The sequence below is a fragment of the Nyctibius grandis genome, chromosome 20 (assembly GCF_013368605.1).
Source record: "Nyctibius grandis isolate bNycGra1 chromosome 20, bNycGra1.pri, whole genome shotgun sequence".
Classification (NCBI taxonomy): Eukaryota; Metazoa; Chordata; class Aves; order Nyctibiiformes; family Nyctibiidae; genus Nyctibius; species Nyctibius grandis.
The window spans coordinates 7,193,706-7,206,097 of record NC_090677.1 but is presented as its reverse complement, the minus strand read 5'-3'; the positions used below and the strand labels follow the sequence as shown (position 1 = coordinate 7,206,097).

The 12,392-nt window shown below is 52.6% G+C and overlaps 1 protein-coding gene across 1 annotated transcript in view; it reads right to left on the bottom strand.

The window, feature by feature from the left end:
• Positions 1-12,392, bottom strand: part of NIN (ninein) — a 62,746-nt gene that overhangs the window by 30,573 nt on the left and 19,781 nt on the right. Inside the window, exons 5-9 of the mRNA XM_068416605.1 lie at positions 7,347-7,386; positions 5,899-6,089; positions 4,660-4,806; positions 2,921-3,088; positions 1,183-1,319 (exon numbers count right to left, since the gene is read on the bottom strand). Of these exons, the coding sequence (XP_068272706.1) occupies positions 1,183-1,319; positions 2,921-3,088; positions 4,660-4,806; positions 5,899-6,089; positions 7,347-7,386 (683 nt within the window). The remainder of the gene's footprint in view (positions 1-1,182; positions 1,320-2,920; positions 3,089-4,659; positions 4,807-5,898; positions 6,090-7,346; positions 7,387-12,392) is intronic.

Below are 12,392 nucleotides of genomic sequence, written 5' to 3'. Positions count from 1 at the left end.
CCAGGCCACTTTCTGCCCCATTTACTTGTTCTCATCATTTTATTACCTTTACCACTTCATCCTTACACTACGTCCAGTCTGGTTTTTGATCACAAGTTGGTAAGATCTGCTACCTTGAGCAGCTTTCTTGATGGGAACTTGATAATAAATCTCTCCACTGAGTGAATGCAAAAAAGGTATTTAGACATGTAGATGCTTCCATGGGAAGCCTCATCTTGTAGCCATACAAGTGAAACAGGCAGCTTGCAAACATAAGCCAATAGGTAACAGGACACACACGGTCTTAATGACCAGCAAAAGTTATCTATGGTATTGCATGAAGGTAGATGCAGAGGCTGATAAACATCTAAACTATTCAAAGGTATACAGCACAAACAAACCACTGCTGACAACTGCAGCTTGTGCATGGGGCAGAGGGATACAACAGTTACACAACAGACATGGACCAACGCAACACTGAGGGTGCAATGCTTAGAGCAGGGGTGTCCAAAGCGGGGTGGACAAGATGATCCATGGGTGTGTGGGAAGAAATATTTGAGCTTCAGTAGTACATGTATATAATTTATAAATTAATAAATACACATACAGGGAAATGTTTCCCATCTCCTACACTCTCACTGGAGAAGCCTTCATGGCAAGTCCAGGCCAAAGTCAAACTGTGTTGACTTTCAAATGACAAAAGCTGGGGTGCAGGGTGGTTTTGTACCTCACCCACATCTCTATCATGTAGCAAAACTGATGTAACACTGCTGCAAGAAATCGGTTAGGATTAAAGGTGCTGCTTATCTAATTGCACCAGCCTCTGTCTTAAGGCTTGCATTCCTTGGCCATCAATGGCCACTGCAGATTGCAATGACCATTTCCAGACCGCAGAGTGGGGCTGCAAACAGCCTGCTGCTTTGATTTTTTTTTTAAAAGTATATTTTTGTGTGATACTTGAGTTTGAGTGTTTTAACCATACGAAATGAGAGCTGAAAGTTTCTGACCAAGCTGACACAGAACCCAGCCCTCCAGCGAAACGGCAGCACCACACCGATGTCCCTTGGAGAGGAGCTATGAACCACCATCAATCAGCTGCTACGGCCAAAGGGAGAGGGCAGTGAGGAAGCGGCAGAGCCAACGATCCTGGCTTAAAGGTCCTTTCCAACGAAAACAATTCTATGATTCTATTCTATGACTTACAGCAAGTGTCTGATCTCCGTCTTGAAGCTGGCCAGGGCTGCCTGGTGGACTCCGTTCTTGGTTATTAAAAGCTCGTTTTCTAGCGCCAGGGTCAGCTCTGTCAAGTTCACCTTCCCATCCAAGCTGAAATCCAAAGCCTGCAAAACAACACATCGTTAGAGCGGAACGAGCTTTGCTGCCCTGCAGGAGCCTGGAGATGGTTGCACATGAAGTGACAGAAGAAAATGAGGAGGCTGAGGAAAGACCTTTGCTTGCTGATTAAGCTGTCACGAATGGTTTTAGGGCAATAAACCAGACATCTCTGCCACCTTCCTACAGTAAAGAGCTGCTGCCAGCTGTGGAGATGGAAAGGGTCCTGGTTGTGCTGCAAGACCAACAGGAAATTAAGCCCACACGTGATTAAAAGTACTAATTCTCTAGAGGACCTAACTACGCTGGCCTTTGTGCATATTCAAATGCTGCAAGAAAGTGGTTGAAGATGTTCATGTTAAGCAAAACCAGCTCTTGCAACAGAGACAACACAGAAGCAGCCTCGTAGGAGGTATTTGATAGCAAAGATCCCACCTCTTCAAATATAAGTTATCATCAGCAACTGCTTGTAATTTCCTTCAATCTAACTCTGCAGGAACACAAAGCCGGGTGCAGCAGGGCTGGTGGTGGGGCTGAAACACTGCCAGCACTGGAGAAACCACCCCAGGGACACTGGTGACAAAGCGAGTTATCAGTGGAAAGCAACAAGTAGAAGGGAAGGTAAAGGTGTATTGCGTGAGCCTGGTAAGAGCAGCACCAGCTTATCACAGAATGGTTAAGGGTTGGAAGGGACCTCTGGAGATCATCCAGTCCAACCCCCTGCCCAAGCAGGGTCACCCAGAGCATGTTGCACAGGGTCGCATCCAGGTGGGTTTTGAATATCTCCAGAGAAGGAGACTCCCCACCCTCCCTGGGCAGCCTGTGCCAGTGCTCCGGCACCCTCACAGTAAAGAAGTTCCTCCTCATATTCAGATGGAACTTCCCATGTTTCAGCTTGTGCCCGTTGCCCCTTGTCCTGTCGCTGGGCACCACTGAGAAGAGTCTGGCCCCCTCCTCTTGACACCCACCCCTGGCCTGCACGAGCCCAGGCTACGAGGGGGCTTTAAAGCCTGAGTAATGACAGAGTGTTACAACCTGGATGTTCAATATCCACATGGACATTAAATACCGAGAGAAATCTGCCATCGTCGCTGCTGGGAACCCAGGGATGGACTCAGAATGGACACAAGAAGTTATCTTCTCCTGTCCACGGCTTCTAGTGAGACGGGCAGGGAAGGGGTTTAATTCAGGTATCCCATTTGCAACCCCCATTACCCTTTTACTCTCTATAATAAAACCCTAATTACTGGGCAGGGTTTCAAGTGCTGTCTTCCACCTCAGCACAAGCAATAATTCAGGTCATCCCGGTGCTAAAAGGTTTGCTATTCGGTGAGGTAAAGGAATTAAATTGCTTCCTACAAATATAGGTGACCTCTTTGAGCTAAGCTGGAAGTCACGTTACATTTTTATCGTTAATTTAGAGCTTTCTGGGATGCACCATCATTCCAATAAAGGAAATTATTGGAAATTTCTCAGAAGAGTTGAGATTCTTGTCACTAGCACTGGGAATTTAACAGCAGGAAAACAAAAAAATAATCCAGCTACAGTCCAGCATCTCATATTGGGGGGAAAGAAAGGAAAAAGGGTTTGAGGTGGAGGTGTTGGTTACCTTCAGGATGTCCTGGCTGTTCTCTATGCCCTCCTGGTGCCAGCAGTCGAGGATGCCCTCCACGCAGCCGTAGCCCATCCCATCATCCAGGCTGGAGAAGAGGCAGAAGCCGGCGGTGCTGGGCATGGCCGAGGGGGTGGTCGTGCGCCTCCCGCTTTCGTCGAAGGACTGTGGGGAGAGGGTGCGATGGGGCGCGGGCAGAGCCAGGCATCTGGCCACCCCGCGACGAGAAAGGCTTATAAATGTAATTTTGCTAACAGTTCTCTGGAGATTAAGGATTAAGGTCTGCTCTTCCTCACTGCCAAGCAAACACCCGGCAGGAGCATGGCTGCCGACCTCACGGCACCGCAGCGCAACCAGGCGCTTCGGATTTAAAATAAACCCGAGGAGGAACAGTTTCAGAGACGCTCTCAATGCTCCAAAAGTGTTTTCCAGGGTACATTTTTGGTTTCAAGTGTCACCTCCCCTAAAAAGGCTGCAGGGAGCGTATGCACAGGTGCCTTTGCTATAGCCCTCAGCTTCCAGGCAAAGACAGGTAGTAGATTTCAAACCCAAAAACTTGAAAAGGAGATGTGGGACCTGCATGTCCACAGTCTCCAGCCTACCCCAGGCCACTGCTTCCCCGTGTATCCACAGAATCAATCAGGTTGGAAGAGCCCTCTGGGATCATCGAGTCCAACCGTTGCCCTGACACCACCATGGCAACTAGACCAGGGCACTAAGTGCCATGTCCAGGCTTTTCTTAAACCCCTCCAGAGACGGTGACTCCACCACCTCCCTGGGCAGCCCCTTCCAATGGCTAATGACCCTTGCTGAGAAGAAATGCTTCCTAATGTCCAACCTGAACCTCCCCTGGCGAAGCTTGAGGCTGTGTCCTCTTGTCCTGTCGCTAGTTGCCTGGGAGAAGAGGCCGACTCCCACTGCGCTACAAGCTCCCTTCACGTAGTTGTAGACTGCACTAAGGTCACCTCTGAGCCTCCTCTTCTCCAGGCTAAACACCCCCAGCTCCCTCAGCCGTTCCTCGTAGCTCAGACCCTCCAGACCCTTCACCAGCTTGGTTGCCCTCCTCTGGACTTGCTCCAACACCTCAACATCTTTCTTGAAGTGCGGGGCCCAGAACTGGACACAGGATTCAAGGTGCGGCCTCACCAGTGCCGAGTACAGAGGGACGATCACTTCCCCAGACCGGCTGGCTACACTATTCCTAATAGAGGCCAGGATGCCATTGGCCTTCTTGGCCACCTGGGCACACTGCTGGCTCATGTTTAGCCAGCTGTCGATCAGCACCCCCAGGTCTCTTTCCGCTGGGCTGCTTTCTAACCACTCTTCCCCCAGCCTGTTTATACCATTTACCATTTACACCATTTATATCCAGTTTATACCATTTACTTCCTGCACTTCACAGCTTGCATGGCCACCTCCAAGCCACGCTACTTTAAGGGGAGCCATTTCCCCTTGATCATGACGGTGTTTTCTGCATCATTCCCCACACCCCCCTGTACATCCAGAGGGAACCTGCACCAGCTTCACCCCATCTCTCTCGCTCGGGCCGCTAGCAGCCGTGCCCACCGGGATGTCCCTGCCTCTGCTCCGCTCCTGGGCAGGGGAGCGGCAGCTCATTGCCACCAGCTCCAAGGCTGCCCCATCACAGGGACAAATGGGGAGGAAGAGGAGGAGACACGCTCAGTGGAATTCACCCAGGGCTTCTCCCCCTCCTGCTTTCACCCTGGGTTTCTCACCTGCATGGAGAGGTGTCGTTTCAGCTGTCTGTACGGAGTGGACGCCGAGGGCGTCAGTGACTTCCCATTCTTAAACAAGCCATAGAAGAAGTCCTCTATGCTCATGGTGCCATCTTGTTCCAGGTTACAGAGCACCTCTTCAAGCACCTGCAAGCAGCAGGGGATAGAAATCACATCTGCTATGGCCAAAACCACCGCAGTAACCATTTGGCACAGCAGAAAACATCCTATTCCCAAGGCTCTACAAAAAAAAGAGCAAAACAAGAGTGACCTGCTACACTGCATCAGCCTAACACTGGTAGAGCAGCCTTCATAGAGGAAATTGCAGAGCCACGTACACTATGAAAACCCTGCAAGCTCCTGGTCACCTTGGAGCCTCCGTCTTGCAAGGCAGCATGAAAAACCCTCATTTCATTCTACTCTTGAGACAGGGTGACCTCAAGAATTCAGTGCAAGGTAGCGAGACAGGCGCCCAAACCCCAGCAGCTTGTGAAGTGACCAGGTGAAAAAAACCATAGTAAGACACTGCAAGGTTATAATAAATCTGGTTTTGGGCTTCAGGGCAGTCTGCTTTCTGAAAAGCAAGACCAGCCTTATTAGGACCAGAGATGTTAAGATCAGTCCCTCACTATGTCTTTGCCTACAGCTTTTTTATTTTTCCATTTTCTGCCTTAATATCCTGAAAACAGTTTTTTGCAACTCCTGCTCTCCTGCAGAGCCTGCTGAGAAACAGGCTTTATGGAGGAAATGATTACAAGCCATGTTATTTTAAGATGCAAAACAGTCTGATTTTTTTTATAAAACTGAATCCTAAATCGACAAGAGACTTTTTCTACTAAAGAAATAATTTTCTCATGGATTCTTCCTGCAGGACAGAAACAGCCCACAGGCTTCTCAAAGTCAAAAGCGACCATCTATGAATATTTTAACCCATATTTACCGTGTAGCTAGAAGATTCTGGGATTAAGGAGACATGCTTGGAATCTAGGATATGTTTTTAAATTCCAGTTTACTCTGCGATTGCATGTGAAGACACGCACGCTACGGAGCCAGGACGGCTGGCAGCTGCCTTCTGCTAGAGCACCCACCCACATCTGATGGGTTGACACCAACAAACTCGCTGGAAAGCCGCGAGCTGGAGCTGAAAACTGCTTTAGGCTTGCGGTCAACCTCAGGACAGACTTTTGTGGGGGCCACTCTAAAACCAGGTGCATGGTGGGCCCGTCTGTGGCCGCTTACCTCACCAGCTGCTGTTCGAAGCCCATACTGCTCGCAGATGGAGACGAGCTTCTTGCGGTTCAGGTGGCCGTCCCTGGTGATGCCGAGGTGCTCGCAGACCTCCTGCAGCTTCTCCTCTATCCAGTCGGGGGTGGGTAGCGATGCTCCAGGGGAGGCATTCAGGTCGTCTGGGTTCCAGAAGCGCAGCTGCCCTGGAAATGGGGGGAAACTCCTCTGGTTTCTGCCTGTGAGTGACCACCAGAAGACTTAGGGGTTCTGCACCTCGCAGGGGACTCGCTGCCGCAGTGGGCAGACCCCCTCTCCTTGCTCACAGACCCCACGGGACCCTTTGCCTTACCTCATCCTGCACAGAGCACACTTGTAATTTTGGGCTATGGCTACCGGCACCAGCATGGCTGTCAAACTCTACCAGAAGCAGCAGATCCTGCTCAGCATTCAACTGGCATGTGCCACCACAGGCAAAGGAACCCTGTGTCCAGGTGTGGGGTGAGCTGTGACCAGGAGGATTTCTGGGAATGAGTCTGATGGCCAACGTGGGCTGGCAGCCAGGGGAAGCACAGCCCTGCATCCACTGGCATGGGTGGAGAAGGGACCCCACCCCTCCTCTCTGGGCAGTTATGGGACCAAGGGAGAGGGCTGAGCAAGTTGCACATCCATATATACCTTGACCAGGTCAAGAACTTCAGTGCTTGCCTGTCTCCATAAATGTCCCCCCCCAGGTGGAGCTGCCCAAACTCCCATCCCCTCTGAATGCAAACTGAGGTGTATGTTTTGATCTAAGTACCTCCAAACACCCCTCAGGGGAAGGAAAAAACCAATAGCCTTCAGCTGAACACATTTCCACCTGCTAGGCCACCTCCTTGCACCCACTACCTCAACCCTAGGGCTGGGAAAGCAGCTTTTGGAGCAAAAATTTGGTCTCATTGGACAGGGTAAAGGATAGAGAGCACCTGGGGGTTGTGCTGAGGGTTAGTGCCAAAGCCCGATGGCCACCCCGGGGGGTCACCCTGCGGGTCACCCCGCTCTGCCTTACAGGACAATTAGGAAACATTTAATGACTGGCCCGTGCTGACATCTAGTGCCAACCGTGCTCCACGACAGCCAGCAGCCTGCGGGCAGGAGCAGGGACCAGGATCAGGACCAGCCCCAGCTGCTGCTGGAGACTCGGAGCACCAGCAGCAGGGCAGCCCCTGTAATGGGCAGGAGGGAGAGAAGAGAGCAGAGAGGGTAAGGCACAAGACTGTGCCCTCCAAGGAGCCCTGCTTTAGCTTTCATGCCCAGCTTGGGGCTTTCTTGCCCCGTGTGCACCTTCCCCAGCTTCGTAGCACTCTGGGCTGGCACTGCTCAGTGCACCCAGCTGGCCCCAGGCCATCCCAAAGCTCTCCTCTGCTTCATCTTCAAAGCTGGAAAGAGAATAAGCACATAAAAGCGCTGCTGCTTGCTCTTACCCTCAGCCTCGTACTCCTCGCTGTCTCGCGTCTTCCAGTGCTGGGGAGAAAACAAAAGGTTCCCAAGTTATTACTATTGCAAGACATCGCCCATATGAAAGAGACTCTGCGATCAGCATCAAACGAGCTACAGGGCTCCAGCAACGCTGCCAGGCTTTCATCTCCCCCGCTCCCCCGGGCTGGGCTGGCAGTCACCGGCTCTTTGATGCTGCCTGTTTCTGGCAGGCAAGGTGCTTCGGGGGGGATAAGCCACAGCTGCGGCAAAAGCTGCCTAAAGCCCCACAAATCACACAGAATCACACAGAATCAATCAGGTTGGAAGAGCCCTCTGGGATCATCGAGTCCAACCATTGCCCTGACACCACCATGGCAACTAGACCATGGCACTAAGTGCCATGTCCAGCCTTTTCTTAAAGACCTCCAGAGATGGTGACTCCACCACCTCCCTGGGCAGCCCCTTCCAATGGCTAATGACCCTTGCTGAGAAGAAATTCTTCCTAATGTCCAACCTGAACCTCCCCTGGCCAAGCTTGAGGCTGTGTCCTCTTGTCCTATCGCTAGTTGCCTGGGAGAAGAGGCCGACTCCCACTGCGCTACAACCTCCCTTCAGGTAGTTGTAGACTGCAATAAGGTAATGACCCATGAGAGGAGGCAGATCCCAGTCCAGCAGGTTGATGGGGAGGGAGGGAGAGATTTGCCCTCCAAGCAAACCATGCTGCTTGTCTTGGAGGTATCGACGGTCGAGATGATGAGGACACAGGGAAGATCATGAGCTGCATGTAGGCACCACCCGAGTTTGGGTTATCCTTGCCTTCCAGCACCCTATTTTCCCACTGCAGAACAGCCACCCACAGCACCGGGAGCAGGGCAGAAGTATGTTGTTTCAAGTGATTTCATCATGTACTACATGTTGTCTTGTCTCTGCCACCCTTGTACCAGCTGAGGGTATTTAGTCACACGCGATGCTCAGCGATATTAACTTCTGGTTTAGCAGTAGCATCGGCAGATGTGACTTCTCCACCGTTCCAAGTGGGTACTTCTGCATGCACGTGACTGATGGATTTGAAGTCAAAGTCACCCAGGACATAAAGAGGCTCTAAATCATCGTATAAAAGTTCAATACGTCTCATTCAGATTACAGCTAAAAGCCATTAATCTACAACGTTACCATGGAAACTGGATTAGGTCACTGGGCTTGTTTTTAGCCCTCCTGCTTTGCTCCCCTTTCATCTGCTGGACCAGGCAAGGGCTGGTCACTGCTGCTGCTGCAGCATCTCAATGGACCCCTCTGCTTTTGGGGCTACTCAGGGAATCAGGGAGAGCCTCGGATGGAGAGAGCTGCTTCACCTTGGCTCTCCGAGGCAGGTCATGGGCAGGGCTGCTGCCTGGGTGTTCTGCACAAAGCCAAAAATATCTATAACATTGCAGTAGAAAGCTGCAGATTTTGGCCCAAACAAGTGCTGTCCTGCTAGCACCACCACTGAGACATTCATGGGGCAGACTCCTGGTTTGCCTGATAAACCATCAGGGCAAACACAAAACGCAGGAGCTGAGGCAACAGGTACCATGAAATTACCATCTGCAAAGGCAGAAAACAGCCCATGAACCAGGGGAGGTTCAGGTTGGACATTAGGAAAAATTTCTTCTCAGCGAGGGTCATTAGCCATTGGAAGGGGCTGCTCAGGGAGGTGGTGGAGTCACCATCTCTGGAGGGGTTTAAGAAAAGCCTGGACATGGCACTTCATGCCATGGTCTGGTTGACATGGTGGTGTCAGGGCAATGGTTGGACTCGATGATCCCAGAGGGCTCTTCCAACCTCATTGATTCTGTGTTCCCAAAAATTCACGACCTGACACCACCCCAGCCCACAAGTGCCTGTACGTACGCAACGGCCAACGCGGTGCTGGGAGAAGGTGTATTTGGGTGCCAGACAGAGTGAGCACCCTGCAGCCGCTCATCCTTGGGGAGGGCACCAGGACAGCGATGCTCAGAAAGCAGATCCACTGCTGCATCTGAGCCTTTTTGCATAAGCAACATCTATATTTTTATACACAATCAGACCTAAACCGTTTCACACCGGCCCCTCTCACTCCAAGGACTTGCCTCAAACCCAAGAACCCCCAACCCCAGCCCACAGGAACTCCATAAATACCAATAACCCAAAGAGGCTGAATATAGCGGGGGGGGGGGGGGAGGGGGACGACACTGCAGGGTGGTAACCCACTGCCACCGACCCCGGGGAGCTCGTGTGACCTCCCTCCTCGTGCCGGGACCCCGCCGCGGAGGGCGAGGGGGTCCCTTTGTGCGGCGGGGGCTCGAGGTCAGCCACTGCCGATGGTGGGACAAAGCAGGGCCGGGGCGGGCGCAGGGGGGACGGCACATCCCCGTGTCAGCACGGCATTGTTTCCCCGGCCCCGGTGGTGCTACAGCTGGACGGGGGTCACCCCCATCACAGAGCGGCGACCCCAGGAATGCGTTATTATTTGGGCGGGCGGGCGCGTGGCCGGGCCGAGGAGCAGATGGCCGCGGCTCTCAATGGCTCGCCGCCCTCCAGCATCTGCAGCCCGTGCCGTTTGCTCGCCGTGGCCTCTCCCCATAACGAGGCAGCAACCTCTCCCCCCCCTTCCTCTGCCATCTGCTTCAGCGAGACAGACCTTTGTTCTCCGCCAGAATATATTGCTAATTAAAATGACGATCAGGAGCGCACGCTGGGCCTGCTCGGCTTCGTGCACAGCAAGGTGAGCCTTCGCCCTGACGCTGACGGCCCCCCTTCGTCCCTCCCTGCGTGCTTGCCCAGAGATAAGCTCCCTGGTCTGGGCAGCCAGAGCAGAGACCCCCAAAAGACAGCAAATCTCCCGCTTTGAGCTGCAAAGCACCAGAGTCACATCAGAAATGCCCTTTTGCAGGGAGCAAGTGTTACCCTGAGCAGTTATTTGCAGGTCCTGGCTTTGCAGGACAGTTGCATTTCAGGAGCTTCACATTCGTACATGGAGGACCTGAAGACAAGAGTTTCAGCCTGACCCTCCCAGAAGATCTTGCTCTGCAAGGCCATGCCATGCTGGAAACGGCTCTACGCAGGAGCAAACACATGGATGTCTGGGGAGCGAGTGGCTTCGGTGGGCACCGAGGGACAGAGCTGGGACAGGACAGTGGTTTCTACACCTGCAAGTAGGAGGGACCTTTCCTGGAGCAGAGCCAGCAGCTGGGGAAGGGAAGATGACAGATGCCCTACACTGAGGTCTGGAAGTCAACATGGCCTTAAGGTTGGCCACACCTGGCTGTGTACCCAGGGGTGCGCTGCTGGGGACCCATGAGCCAAAGGGTGCTGCTGCCCCACCACTAGCTTGGGGTTGGTACCCCACAGCCACCAAACCTGCTCACCACCATCGCACAGATCATCATCAGGTGCAACGCAAGGCAATAAGGAAACAAAAGTAGTCACAGCACTTCCCAAGCACACTTGGCCACCTCTCAGCTGCCACAGGCTCGAAAGCCCAACAAGACCCATCATCTCTATCAAGAGTTTAGGACAAACAAGCTCAAGTGGTGGCCAGGGCTGGAGACGTGCAGCTTTAACCACCACAAGCTTTCACACTGCATTTCTAGGTGCTCTCACGGCTCCATTAGCACCACGTCCACAAAGCTGCCAGGGCCACTCATTTCTCATCACCCACCAGCCTAGTAGCATCTGTGGGGACAAACTCACAGGGGTCAGAGGGAACCTCAGGATCCCTACACCACCCTCCGCTCAGGGCAGGGTCAACGCTGAATTCAGACCCTGCTGCTCATGACTTTGTCCAGCAGCACCTGCAAAGCCACCTGGGATGGAGGTGGCAGAGCCTCTCTGGGCAGCCGATCCCACACACAGACCAGACCTCCAGCCTCTCCTCTCATGTTTACGGAGAGAAGGAGGGGAAGGAAGCCTCTCAGACAGAGCCTGAGCCCTTTTAATTGGCATCGGTTGAAAGAAAGCACCAATTAAGCCACGCTGCCCCAGTTCTCAGGCCAGCAAAACACCCTGGGCTGGAGAAGTGCAGGCAGCAGCGTGTTCACACACGGAGCAGGAGAAACCCGGGCACAGGCTGCTCGTAGTGCCGAGCCCCAAGGAGTCAATGTGTCAGGAGTCTCCAACACTGCCCTGTGTTTCAGCCCTGGGGACCCCCAATGCCTTCAAGCAACTAATTTCTATGCATACCGAGAGGATCTTCTTTTAGAGGCAAGATAGTAATGCTGATGAAGGTGAGAAGTGGGGATTTTACAAATTTAAGCTAGTTTTTGCTCAGGTTGCAAGAGCATTAACCATCCCGTCCACCCCAAGAGGTGCAACACTGCCAGGAGACCCATGAAGCCAACAGGGAGCACAGCGTGGTTACATCCCTGTTAATTGACTGACCTCGTTAATAGACTAGCCTTTTACACCTCCTCGATTAGAGTGGCCTCTTGTATCGAGGGCATCGCTTCCCTGAGGGTCGTGGGCAGATTAACGTTCATTTCAACGTCAGGGCAGCCCATGTGGCTGGCGCCAGGGGATGGATGAGGAGCATCCCCATGGCAAAGGCTACTGAGAACAGTGTAAAGTAGCTGGCTCTGGTGGAAAAGTTCTTCTTGGAGGTTTTTTAAATTTATTTTTAAGCTCAGCTGTGTAGGAATAACACTGAAAACAAATTGGAAATTTCTCCCTTGCTTCCCCATGCAGGGCTGGGCATCGCCCCGTGCAGGTGGCTGCAGAGCCCTCCCCATCTCTAGGAAAGCACAAGCAAAGCCAGGAGACAGAGGAGGGGAGAAAGCAGCAGCATTTCTCCTTCCCACTGGAAAACTCCCACCATGTGCTCCCTGAATTGACAATACTGGGCAAACTGGGGCAGGCTGGAAGGAGCCCAGCTCCAGGGAAATGCCGCTGTGGCCGTATGTTGATGCATACCAAGTCCAACTGCTCTCCACCTGTTGGTTTTCTGTTCTGGAGAAGCAAGAGGAGATTCTGGGGTTGAAAGCACTAGCACAGAGAGAGAGCCACTAATTTCGATCACGAAACCAAGGGGGGAAAAA